Consider the following 12,510-nt stretch of genomic DNA (forward strand, 5'->3'; position numbering starts at 1 on the left):
AACATTTTTAACCAAACAAGGGCTAGAGATAGCCCCAAAAGGTAAAATAGTTTCAATTATATGAAATTAAAAGACTTTTCACATGAATAAAATCAAAGTAGCTACAATAAGAAAGGGAAATAAACACTGTATAAAAGTAATGAATAGGATTAGCCCCAGAAGAAGAGACAAGATGAGGTGACTTCCTCCCTTTTTGACAGAGGTGATAGATTATGAATACAAAATATCACACAGATGGTCAACTTTTATCATTTGTTACAATGTATGGCTAATTGTACAGGGAAGGGAGGATAGGTGTATTTAAAAATAAAGATGAGATGTTAAAAATACCTATAAATTACCATTTAAAATATAATTTAAGAAACAACAATAGTTGGAGCCATCCAAAGTGGAATAGGCCTCTTGGGTGGCAGATTTACAGGGAGCTATCTAGTGCAGATAAAGGAAGAGTTGAATTCAAATCTAGTCTGAGATATGGTTAGCTGTGTAACCATAGCCAAGTCTCATAAATTTGTTTGCCTTGGTTTTCTTAATTGTAAAATGGAAATAATAATTGCACTGATTTTCCAAGGTGGTGAGGATCAAATGAAATAATATTTGTAAAATTTTTGCCATCATGCATGGAACGATCTATTGTTACTTAATAATACTTAAATGCTTTTTCCACTTTTCTTTGCCCTCTCTCCTTTCTCCCCCTCCCTCCTTTCCTCTCTTCCTTCCTTCCTTCCTTCCTTCCTTCCTTCCTTCCTTCCTTCCTTCCTTCCTTCCTACTTTCCTTCATGCCTTTTTTCCTTCCTGCCTGCCTTACTTCTTTCTTTCCTTCCTTCTTACTTGCCAACCTGCCTTTTTTCTCACCCACTGCCACTCTCCAAGAAGAATGGATGATTGCCAGTCCAATTTTAGAGGAAAATTCTAGTTCAAGAATAGATCAGACCACATAACTTCTGAGAATCCTTCTAAGTCTGATAATCTACAGTGGTTGTTATCATCATCCTTTATCAGGGAGCACCTAAAATCAATATTATCAATTTACATGGAAATTTTCTTTGTTTCCTGCTCAGTTAATCCTTGGAAAACAAACTCATTCCATGATTAAAGCCATATTTTGCTGTCTATATAGGTACTACATTGGAATTTTATACCATACAAGTTTAGAATATCCCACCTAGAGTAAGGAAGTACTGAGTTCAAATTCAGCATCAAACGCTTAATATTTATATGAACCTGAGCAAGTCACAACCTCTGTTTGCCTCTGCTCTTTCAACTATAAAATGAAAATAACATTTACCTTCCAGGATTGTTGTGAGAGTAACATGGAATATTTATTTAGTGCTTATATAAACATTAAAGTGTTATAAAAATGTTGCTTATTAGCTTTAAATGAAGAGCATGGGCTGTTTCCCCTGATTTCACAACTTCCTCAAGAGACCATGAAATCAATCATCTCAGTGTAATGATGGCTTATCTGCCAAAATACTCATTTGTCTAAGAAATTTTTTTTTATTGCTCTCATAGCTGAATTGTGGTTAAAATAGTTTACATCCAAAATGTTGATATTAATGTCTCTTTGATGACCCCAGCTAACTAAATTAAATCTGGAAAATATTAAAGTGATTTGGACACATTTGATGCTTCAGACCAGTAGTTTACAAATAGAATGGAGGTGAGCACCTGAAGTGTTTGTCTCCTCCTCAGAGATCAATGTCTCTGCCATATACCTGTATAACAGAGACCTGGAGCTGTTGGCCCGACTAATTTTCCAAATGCTTGAGGGAAGAAATAAGATTTTGAAATTGATAGAACTGTCAAGTCAGCTATGATATATGGATGGAATAAAGGGAAGTAAAGAGAAAACTTCCATAATTTTGCTTATGTTGTCATGCACTTCTAACTCTACTCATACCCTTCAACACAGCCAAACTGGTCTACCAACTGCATTGAACATTCCCCTAGCTATGCCTTTGCTGTGTTATTAATAATAATAACAACTAATATTTAGGTAGTGCTCTGTAAGATGTGCAAAGCATTATATTATTTCAGCCATCCTCTTAATAATATCTTGTGAGATAGATGCTACTAATATACCATTTGACAATTAAGTCTGAAGGGAAATTAAATGATTCATCCAAGATCTTAAAGCCAGCAAGGATCTGAGGCAGAATTTGATCTAACTTCCTATTATTGGGATAGAGGAATGAATACAAATGTATTCCTATTATAATTGAATAAGTTCAATATTCTTATCCCTGACAGAAATGTCCCTTTATTCATCCTCTACTTTGTTGAATTCTACATATACCTCAATCTCCATCTTCTCTGAAAAGCCTCCTTTTCCTTTTCCAGGCCACTAAGATCTCCTTATCCTCTAAACTCCTAAAGCTTTCATTTGGCAATAATACTTAATTTGTTGGTTAATTCAGAACTTCAAAGGCAAGAATGCAGTCTTAAGCTCTTCGCATTTCCTGGTCTCTCCTTGAACAGCCTAGTACATGTTAATTTAATGTATATCCTAGTACATTTAATGTATATCCAATGACAATTAAGCAGGGTTTAAGTGTCCTTTTACATCTTGTTACCCTGAAAGGAGAGATAGGAAGGTTAAAGGTGAGAGGGAGAAGTTAACACAAAGAATTACTCATAATGTTAATTTGGAAAAGGACTTTGGTAACTATCCAATCAATAAACAATACTTGGAAAAGAACCCACTTTAAACCATATCCAAGTGATTAGCCTACCTTTGCGTGTAGAACTTTAACTGTTTTTTTAAGCATAGATTTCATTATCATAGTAGAGGAAGGACACTTCATACCTATAATACAAAAAAAGCAGTGAAGGAAAGAATCAAGCATTTTTGTAGAATCTACTATATGCTACTTACTGTCCTAAATGTTTTTTTTAAATAAAATTTTAATAAATATGTCACTTGATCCTCACAACTACTCTGGAAGGTAGATTATTTTATTATTATTTTTCCATTGAAGGGAAATTAGGCAAAGAAGTTAAATGACTTGTCCAGTGTCATGGAATGATTTGTGAGTTACATTACATACTGGTGGTTCATGTTAGAAAAGAGTGGGTATTCTGTATGTCATGAAAAGATAATTCCACTCTTTCCTCTTCCCTTTCTTTAGCTCTTACTTGATACTGACACTCTAGTTATAGGATGAGAGCATAGAACTTGGATCCCATTAGTTATCTAGACCAACTCCATTACTTTGCAGATGAAGAGAAAGAAAATCAGAATGATGAAGTGACTGATCACTTCTGATCACATAGGTAGTAAATTATAGAGTCAGGATTGAAATTCAGATCCTTTAAATCCAAATAAAGATCCCTTTTCACATTTCAAGCTACTTTTTCTAGGTATTCTGCTATGTTTCTATGTTCTGTTGTGACAATTAGTTTAATTCCATCAAAGTTACAAAGAGGCAAATACCATGGTTATAAGTAACTGGTCACCACTGTCAATGGGTGAAGGAGAATAAAAACTATGCATGAGTCATAAAATCAGCACTGATATCATCTTATATCTAGCTTTACTTCTTACCCTAGCTTAAGACCAAAATAACAAACTCTCTAATATGTTCACAAATACTTGCTGATTTATATTTTTAATCCAACATTCCATGAATTTTCAAGTTCAACTTTCACTAAATAGAACCCATTGACATTCATTCTAAACCAAATCTTCCTCTCAATTATCCATGTCTGTTCCATGGTACCATTATTTTTTCTCTGCCACAGTAATAGCAGCTTGTATTTCTAAGTGAGATAGATAATATACCTATTCCTATTTAAAGGTGGGAAAACTAAGTCTTGGAGAGGAAAACTGATTTGCCCAGTATCACACAGTTCAAGAAATGTGTCTTTATGATTTGAGGCTCTATGGGTTTTTCATTCAATACCCTTCATTTTTAATTCTTCCTTTCCTTCACTTATCATAAGCATATGTTAATAATAATAATAATAATAATAATAATAAAGATGACCAAATGGATGGCTTGGTTTAGCATCCAGTTTCCAACTCACTCTCTATCAACCATGATATATAGTATCAAACTTGACCTTATTTGCAAGCAAAATAGGGGATCTACTATGGGAAGAACAATGATCTGTGTATCAGACAAACTTAAACAAAGCCTCTTCTACTAGTTACCATGGTGACTTTTGTTAAATCTCCTAACCTCTCTGAAAAGTAATTGCATCCTCTGTAAAATGGGAGGAAAGTTATACTAGAATGTATATAAGATCTCTACATCTAACATGAAATGATTTTGACCTTAATAAAACTAGACATCAACAAATTCTTTCCCATGTTACTGATGTGGAATGTGGGACCCAGAGAAAAGAAAATTGCCCATAGTTACAATGTGAATCTACAAGTTATTGGTAGAGCCTGACTCTCATTCATTCTGACTCCCATTTTCACTATACTGCTACTATCTCTCCTATTCCTCTTTCAAAGTTTTATCTGAGGCTGGTCCTCCAAAGAGTTCTCAACTAAATGCAATTGTTCTCTAGCCAATTCTTTCTATTTTTTAAACTATGCTATAATCTGCTTTCTGATTCCCAGTCTTGCCTCTTGAACATCTTCTCTATATTTCCTGCTTCCTGCTCTTTGCTTTGTTTTCTGCTTTCTGTCCTCCAATCCTGCATCCTTACTTTTTCAGGATTATTCTGAGATACAGAACCCACATACTAACCCATGTGCCATTATTCATCTTTGCGTTGTCTCATGTTGCTTGTACATTCTGCATCTAGGCTCTGGCTAAAAACCTTTTCCCTTCTCCAATTCAAATAAACTACTGATAAAAATCCTCTGAGTCTAATTTGACTCCCTTGGGTCACATAGGGATACACAAACACAAGAGAAAACCCTAGGGAATGAGTGTAAAAATAGAGTAGAGACAAGGCTCTCCAGAGCTTGGTAAGCATCATTTCCAAGAAGGGAATTTTGGAATCATAGACCACCTTTCCTCTGTTGATGTGTGTGTCATGGGGATTATGAGAATTATGGTAGCTTAATAAGAGTAATTAGTATCTATGTAGTGCTAAAAATTTTGCAAAGTGTTTTGCAAATATCTCATTTTAGCTTCACAATTCTAAGACTTAGATGTCATAATTATTCCCATTTTGCAAACGAAGAAATTAAGACAAAGAGAAGTTAAGTTACTTTGTCAAAGTCACTTGGTAAAAGACTAAAAAATATTTGAGACTTGATTTGAACTCAAGGTCCAAAACTCTATCCATCATGGCACTCAGCCATCCCAAGGGTAAGTACAAAATGTGTTCCTTTCTTTGGGATAGGTCTGTGCCTAATGTAGATAGGGATAATGAAGATACCTAAAAATGAAAGAAGTAAAACAATTTCAATCTGACAATTTCTCACCATATGCATAAAATGAAATTTTCCTACCACCATCATTTCATTAGTTCTTCTCATTGCCACTCTAGATGTCTCAAAGTACTGCATTGAGTCATCTCATCCCTGAATCTTTTTCTATTGCATCAAACAACAATAGTAGGGCCAAGAAAGTGGGACACTGCTTTCTTAGTCATTGGTGCCCAATACATATACATAACATGACAACTCATTTAAAAGAGACCTAAGCAAGCAAGCCCTGGAGAACATGAAATGTCGGTATGAACTGGGAGACTTCCGGCCAAGATGGCGGCGTGGAGGCAGACAGCTGCTTGAGCTCCTCGTTTTCTCTCAGAACTTACTTCATGACAAGCCTCTGACTTAATGCTTGACCCAGAAAGAAATCCACAAATTATCACCAAGAGAAGACATCCTTGAAAGTCGCCAGAAAAGGTCTGTGTTTGTTCGGGGGAGGGTCAATCAGACTGGGCGCAGACTGAGGGCAGACAGCCAGAGCAAGACAGGCAGCTCACACAGCTCAGACCGGAGGGGGAGGGGTGTGATCTCTGCCGTTTCTGCGAAAGGGCTTTTGCCCCAGTGTGGATGCTCCGTCTTGGCAGCAAGTCAGGAGCAGCAGAGAGGGTGTAAACACCGGAGGTGAAGATTAAAACCCCAGAAAGCCAGCGTCTCTCAGAGCCCGGCCACCCCCAACCCCCACCTGGACTGACTCGGTGCGTTCTCAGAGCCTCAGAGCGCAGACTCAGTACAGTCATTGCTGTTCTGTTAGTGGCTCTCTGCTGCCCTACCCCCAGTCTGTAGAGGAAGCCCATTAATAACATCCAGCCCTATCCCCCGCAAAACAGACCAATTGTTTCTCTTGTCAGTTTGTTTTCTTTGATTCCTACTCTGACAAAATGAACAAAAAATTCAAAAGGGCTCTAACCATTGATAGCTTCTGTGTGGAGAGGGAGCAGACTTCAAATTCTGAGGAGACTAGGAACAGAATGTCCCCAGATGTATCCCCTGGGAGGGATATAAGCTGCTCCTCAATACAAAAGAACCTCATAGAGGAAATCAAAAAGGCTCTCACAAGAGATCTGGAAGACAAATGGGAAAAGGAAAGGGAAGCTTGGCAAGAGAGCCTGGAGAAGTCATCCCATGCATTCAAAGACAGAATGGATAAAGAAATCAAATCATTGAGAAACAAGATTAGTGAGCTGGAAAAGGTAAACAACTCCAAGGAAAACAGGATTAGTGAGCTGGAAAAGGTAAACAACTCCAAGGAAAACAGGATTAGAGAGCTGGAAAAAGAAATCAGCTCTCTAAAAAATAAAATGGATAAAATGGAAAAAAATTCCATAGAAGATAAAAACTCAATTGGACAATTACAAAGAGATATAAAAAAAGTGAGTGAAGAAAATACATCATTGAAAATTAGACTGGAACAAGTAGAAATGAATGACTCAAGGAGAAACCAAGAGGGAGTCAAGCAAAACCAGAGAAATGAAACAATTGAAAAGACTGTCAAGTACCTTACCAGAAAGACAACAGACCTGGAAAACAGATCCAGGAGAGACAATTTGAGAATAATCGGACTCCCTGAAAAATGGGAGGAAAAAAAGAGCTTGGACACCATTTTCGAGGAAATTATCAAAGAGAACTGCCCAGACGTTTTGGAAACAGAGGGTAAAATAGACATTGAGAAAATTCATCGATCACCTACTGAAAGGGACCCTAAAATCAAAACGCCAAGAAATATAGTGGCCAAGTTCAAGAACCATCAGACAAAGGAAAAGATATTGGAAGCTGCTAGAAAAAAACAATTCAGATATGGAGGATCCACAATAAGGATAACACAGGATCTAGCAGCGTCCACATTAAAAGAACGCAGGGCCTGGAACATGATATTCCGAAAGGCTAAGGAACTTGGTATGCAGCCAAGAATAACTTACCCAGCAAGAATGAGCATCGTTTTCCAGGGAAGAAGATGGACATTTAACGAAATAAATGAATTCCATCTATTTTTGATGAAAAAACCAGACCTACATAAGAGGTTTGATCTTCAAATACAGAACTCAAGAGACTTATAAAAAAAGGTAAAAAGAAATCTTGAGAACTATACTTCTGTCAAAAAAATATGTAAAGAACATATGTACAATTTGTCTTAGAAACTAGAGGTGGAAAGGAGATTATATCATAAAAAAGTATAAAGTGGTGGTACTACATCTCATGAAGAGGCAAAGGTAACCTATTATATCTGAGAGAAAGAAAGGAGGGAGATGAACATAGCGTGTATCAATAGACATATTCGATTTATGGTGAAACTTCTTCCACTTCATTGAAAAGTGAAAGGGAAGGAGTAAGCTAAGGGGAAGGGAATACAGTAATTTCGAGGAAAAGGGGTAAAATAAGGGGAGGATCTTTAAGGTGGGGGAGGGATCCTAAAAAGGGAGGGCTGTGAAAAGCAAGTGGTGTTTACCAGTTTAATACTGGATAGGAGGGTAAAAGGGAAGGAAAGGGGAAAAGCATAAGCAGGGGTTAATAGGATGGCAAGCAATATAGAATTAGTCCTTCTAACCATAAATGTGAATGGGGCAAACTGCCTCATAAAGAGGAAGCAGTTAGCAGACTGGATTGAAAGTCAGAATCCTACTATATGTTGTTTACAGGAAACACACCTGAAACAGGATGAGACATTCAAACTAAAAGTAAAAGGGTGGAGCAGAATCTATTATGCTTCAGGCAAAACCAAAAAAGCAGGAGTAGCCATCCTCATCTCAGATCAAGCAAAAACAAAAATTGATCTAATTAAAAGAGATAAGGAAGGGCATTATATCCTGCTAAAGGGTAGCATCAATAGTGAAGCAGTATCAATATTAAACATGTATGCACCAAATGGTGCAGCATCTAAATTCTTAAAAGAGAAATTAAGAGAGCTGCAAGAGGAAATAGATAGCAAAACTATAATAGCGGGAGATCTCAACCTTGCACTCTCAGAATTAGATAAATCAAACCACAAAATAAATAAGAAAGAAGTCAAAGAGGTAAATAGAATACTAGAAAAGTTTGATATGATAGATCTTTGGCGAAAGCTAAATGGAGACATAAAGGAATATACTTTCTTCTCAGCAGTTCATGGAACCTATACAAAAATTGATCATATACTAGGGCATAAAAACCTTAAAATCAAATGCAGTAAAGCAGAAATAGTAAATGCATCCTTTTCAGACCATAATGCAATCAAAATAACATTTAATAAAAAGCCAGGGGAAAATAGACCAAAAAATAATTGGAAACTAAATAATCTTATACTAAAGAATGATTGGGTAAAACAGCAAATCATAGACATAATTAATAACATAATAATTAATAAATTAATTATAATTAATAATAATTAATAAAAAAAAAAAGAACATGAAATGTCTCCCTCTGTTTTTATAGTCTCTCCTCTATTAAGTGGCCATGAAGGCCTCATAAAATGGTGAGGGTCTATAATCCAGTTGAGTTATTATAAGAGGCCACATAGGCAATATGTCATATATGTTACATGTTCTAAGGAGAATGAATAGAAAAGGAAAACTTTATAGAGGAGTTAGTCCTTGATCTGAATATTAAGGAAAGCATAGAAGTTGATTTTTAGAGAATTGTTGAGATGTTTCATTATGGAGGACTTGGAATGTTGGACCACACTTGTCATTTTATTGATATGGGGGAATTGCCTATAAAAAAACTTCCTCTACCAATAAATTCAGTACCTGTTCTTCCATATATAGTCTCAGAGTTGTCTGGGCACTGAGAGACTAAATTAATTCAAAGCCACATGTCTAACAAGCAAGATTTGACCTCAAGACTCTGTAAACAATGAGAGCAGTTTTCTAGACTTTGTGCTCTACCAGAGTGCCTCAAGGAAGTATAAGATTTTGATAAGCAGAGAGACTGATCTAGGGTTTTTCAGATGAGGAAATCAAAGTATAAAAGAAAAGACTGATCATTAAGGGGACAAAGAAGAGAAAGACTTTTTTTTGTTGGACTGCAAACTGCAAATGGTTCTGCAAATGCAGAACTAATTTAATGTTTGATGTATTCATGTTTTCACCCCTGTGGGAACCCCCTTCAAAATAGATCACAATTCTCCTACCCTCCTCTCACTGGAGGTAGGTAGATGGCATAGTAAATAGTTCACTGTGCTTAGAGTCCAGGAAGACATGAGTTCAAATCTAGCCTCAGACACTTAGTAACTGCAATCCTAAGAAAATCATTTAATATCTCTCTGCCTCAGTAAAGTGTGGTAATGATAGAATCTGCTTTCCAGAGTGATTGAGAGGTTCAAATGGTATTATAATATTTATAAAGCTCTTAGTAGAATGTCTGGAACATAGTTGATGTTAATGCTTATTTCCTTCCTTTTCCCCTCCTTTCTTCTTTCCTTCCTTCTTTTTCTCCTTCCTTCTTTCCATACTTTCTCATTCTGTGTTATTTGTATTCTTATTTTCCCCAAAATTCCTGTTTTGGAAGTCTATTTGATTCACTGGAATACTTCCTGTAGGTGTCTTATTCAGTCCTTAAGATAACTCTGTGAGACAAGTAGTACAACTATTATTCCATTTTATACATAGAGAGACTGAGGTTCAAAGATTGCAAGGTCACAAAGACATAGAATGTCAAAAGGGTAGCTTTCGTGACTCCTAAATCCAGCACTAATTTTTTAGAAAGCAAAATGCTACTTACTGCATTAGACTTTAGAAATATCATTCTCTTCCCTCCTTCCTTCAAAATCTTCAGCCCAAAGGTGCATGCCCATTTAATTTTATATTACATAGCAGATTCTTGTATAGCTATAAATTTTACTAAAGCATGTTTAAACTTCTTCCCAAGTGCAATATGTATTGAGAACAATTTTTAAGTGGAGTCATATATAATTGCTTTAAATACCAAACTGTAGAGTTTGTACTTCATTTTACAAGCACCAAAGAGTTGGTAGAAGTTATTAAACATGAAAGGGAAACAATGTAGGATAGTAGATAGAGTATTACAGGGATTTGAAATAAGAAAGTTGAATTTACTGTACTCTTTGGGATTTTATCCACAAGAAGTTTTAAATAGGAAAATAAGAGGATGAAAATTTTGTCTGAGTTACTATATCACTGTGATTTAGAATCCACAGTTTAGGAAGATTAATCTAGCATTATATGTAAAATAGATTAGAGGCAGAGAATAGAAAAAAAGCAGCAAGACAGGAAACCATTTTGGAGATCAGTTGACTAACTGACCAGAATTAATGAATCATAGTCAATCTCTTATTTTATGCATTCAGGCCTGTATTATTAGTCTGTATTTCACTCAACACTTTTTATATACAATTTGGATGAAGATGCAGAAGGCATATTTATCACATTTTTTAACCTTTCATTGGCTTTATTACAGGTTTGCAAAAAATAAGTTCAGAACTCCTCAGAAAGGAGTCACAAAGAATCCTTACTTAAATTTTTGGATTATGTCAAACTGGAAGAAATAGATAATTTGGGTGATGGGACAGTGATGTCAGTAAAGAATAACATTTTAGAAGAATGTTTTCAATCTAGAGGTGTGATTTCATCAGTGTAGGGAAAACTCCTATTGTGAAAACTTCCTCCACTTATAGAGAAGCAAATCAAATACTCATCTATTACTTAAAATATTAGAGAGTTACCTGGTGCACTGAGATATTAAGTGATTTGTCAGCCAGTTGATATATATATATATATATATATATATATATATATATATATATATATATATATATATATATATAATAGCAAACCTGCAACTCAAGTCTTCTGGATACCAAGGAGCTGTGCTGCTTTTTAAAAATGTATTGTAATAGAATTAAAAGTAACATTCTGCACTTGAGTTAAAAACTGTCACAAGATAGAGGAGATATAAATAAATAGATATTTATATGAAAAGGATCTAGGGGTTTTCATTAACTTCAAGCTCAATATTAGTAAACACAATGTATAGAGCAACAGATTTGGAGTCAGTAAGACTCAACTCTTTGCACTTAAAACCAATGTCAGATACTTAGTATGTGACTTTGCAACAGTTACAAAAACAATCTTCTCAGCTATCACACTGTGTGAACATCTGAGGTAAAAGAAACTACTTTGTTCCAGAAAGGGCATTGTACCCTTAGTGAGCAAATAGGCCATGTTTCACTTTCTATCATTTACAATTCCAAGCATAGTACACTAAGTAAAGCAAATGTTAAATAAGTCTTGGCTAAATTAATAAAATGTAAGAATGTGTTCATCTTTTTCCACATCTGTCCATAAAAATGATACTCTGGGTACCATGAATGTCAGGTCTACTGGGTAAGTATATCCCTACAGTAAAGATGTACTCATCATGTTATCACAGCTTGATGACCTACCCATCAACCTCCTGACCTTAATTCAGTTTCTTCCTAGGAAACTGTCCTTGAATACACAATACATTCTTGATAAATAGATATCCAACCTTTTTATAAATTTTTTTCAGTATAAGTGAATAACTTGAAATTCTGGTATAAGGAGATCATTCTTGTGACATTGGTTAGTGTGCATCAGTCCTCCAGACACTTAATACCCCTTGATGAACAGATCAAATTGAGTTTCTGAACATTACTCTTAAGAAGGTAATATCCATGCTTTCCATTTAGCATAGGGTAGTAGATAGAGTACTACTGGTCTTGAAGTAGGAAAATTAACTTTGCTATATAACCTATTTGGGGATTTGGTCCACAACAAGGAGCTGTAGATAGGAAAACAAAAGGATGAAAATGCTGTCTGAGTGGAACTATTTTAGCAACTATGTAAGATGAATTTCAATGAAAATGCATGATGTAGGAGGTCAGCAAGGAAGTCTGGGTCTAATTGTCAGTGAGAGGATTTATTAATGTGGGAATTATTGGATAGGCAATGCATGTTAGGAAATATAATGGCAAGAACAAGAATAAAAATTGAAATTTAGCAATGTATTATTTGCTTAGAAATTTACATCTACTAAAACAGTTGAGCATCTTAAAATCCCTATGAGAGGTGTGCATAGATATTATCCTCATTGTACAGATGAAGAAACAGTAGTTCACATAAATCAAATTACTTGCCTTTGATGATGTAGCTAATAAGCAT

At 35.4% G+C, this 12,510-nt stretch overlaps 1 protein-coding gene across 2 annotated transcripts in view; it reads right to left on the bottom strand.

Moving 5' to 3' along the window:
• LOC141541384 (olfactory receptor 6N1-like) overlaps positions 1-12,510 on the bottom strand; it is a 97,008-nt gene that overhangs the window by 37,421 nt on the left and 47,077 nt on the right. For both annotated transcript variants that reach the window (XM_074265523.1, XM_074265522.1), the window contains one exon: positions 2,736-2,809. In XM_074265523.1, the coding sequence (XP_074121624.1) occupies positions 2,736-2,807 (72 nt within the window). In that variant the 5' untranslated portion in view covers positions 2,808-2,809. The remainder of the gene's footprint in view (positions 1-2,735; positions 2,810-12,510) is intronic.

Source organism: Sminthopsis crassicaudata, chromosome 4, assembly GCF_048593235.1.
Source record: "Sminthopsis crassicaudata isolate SCR6 chromosome 4, ASM4859323v1, whole genome shotgun sequence".
In the NCBI taxonomy this organism is placed as follows: Eukaryota; Metazoa; Chordata; class Mammalia; order Dasyuromorphia; family Dasyuridae; genus Sminthopsis; species Sminthopsis crassicaudata.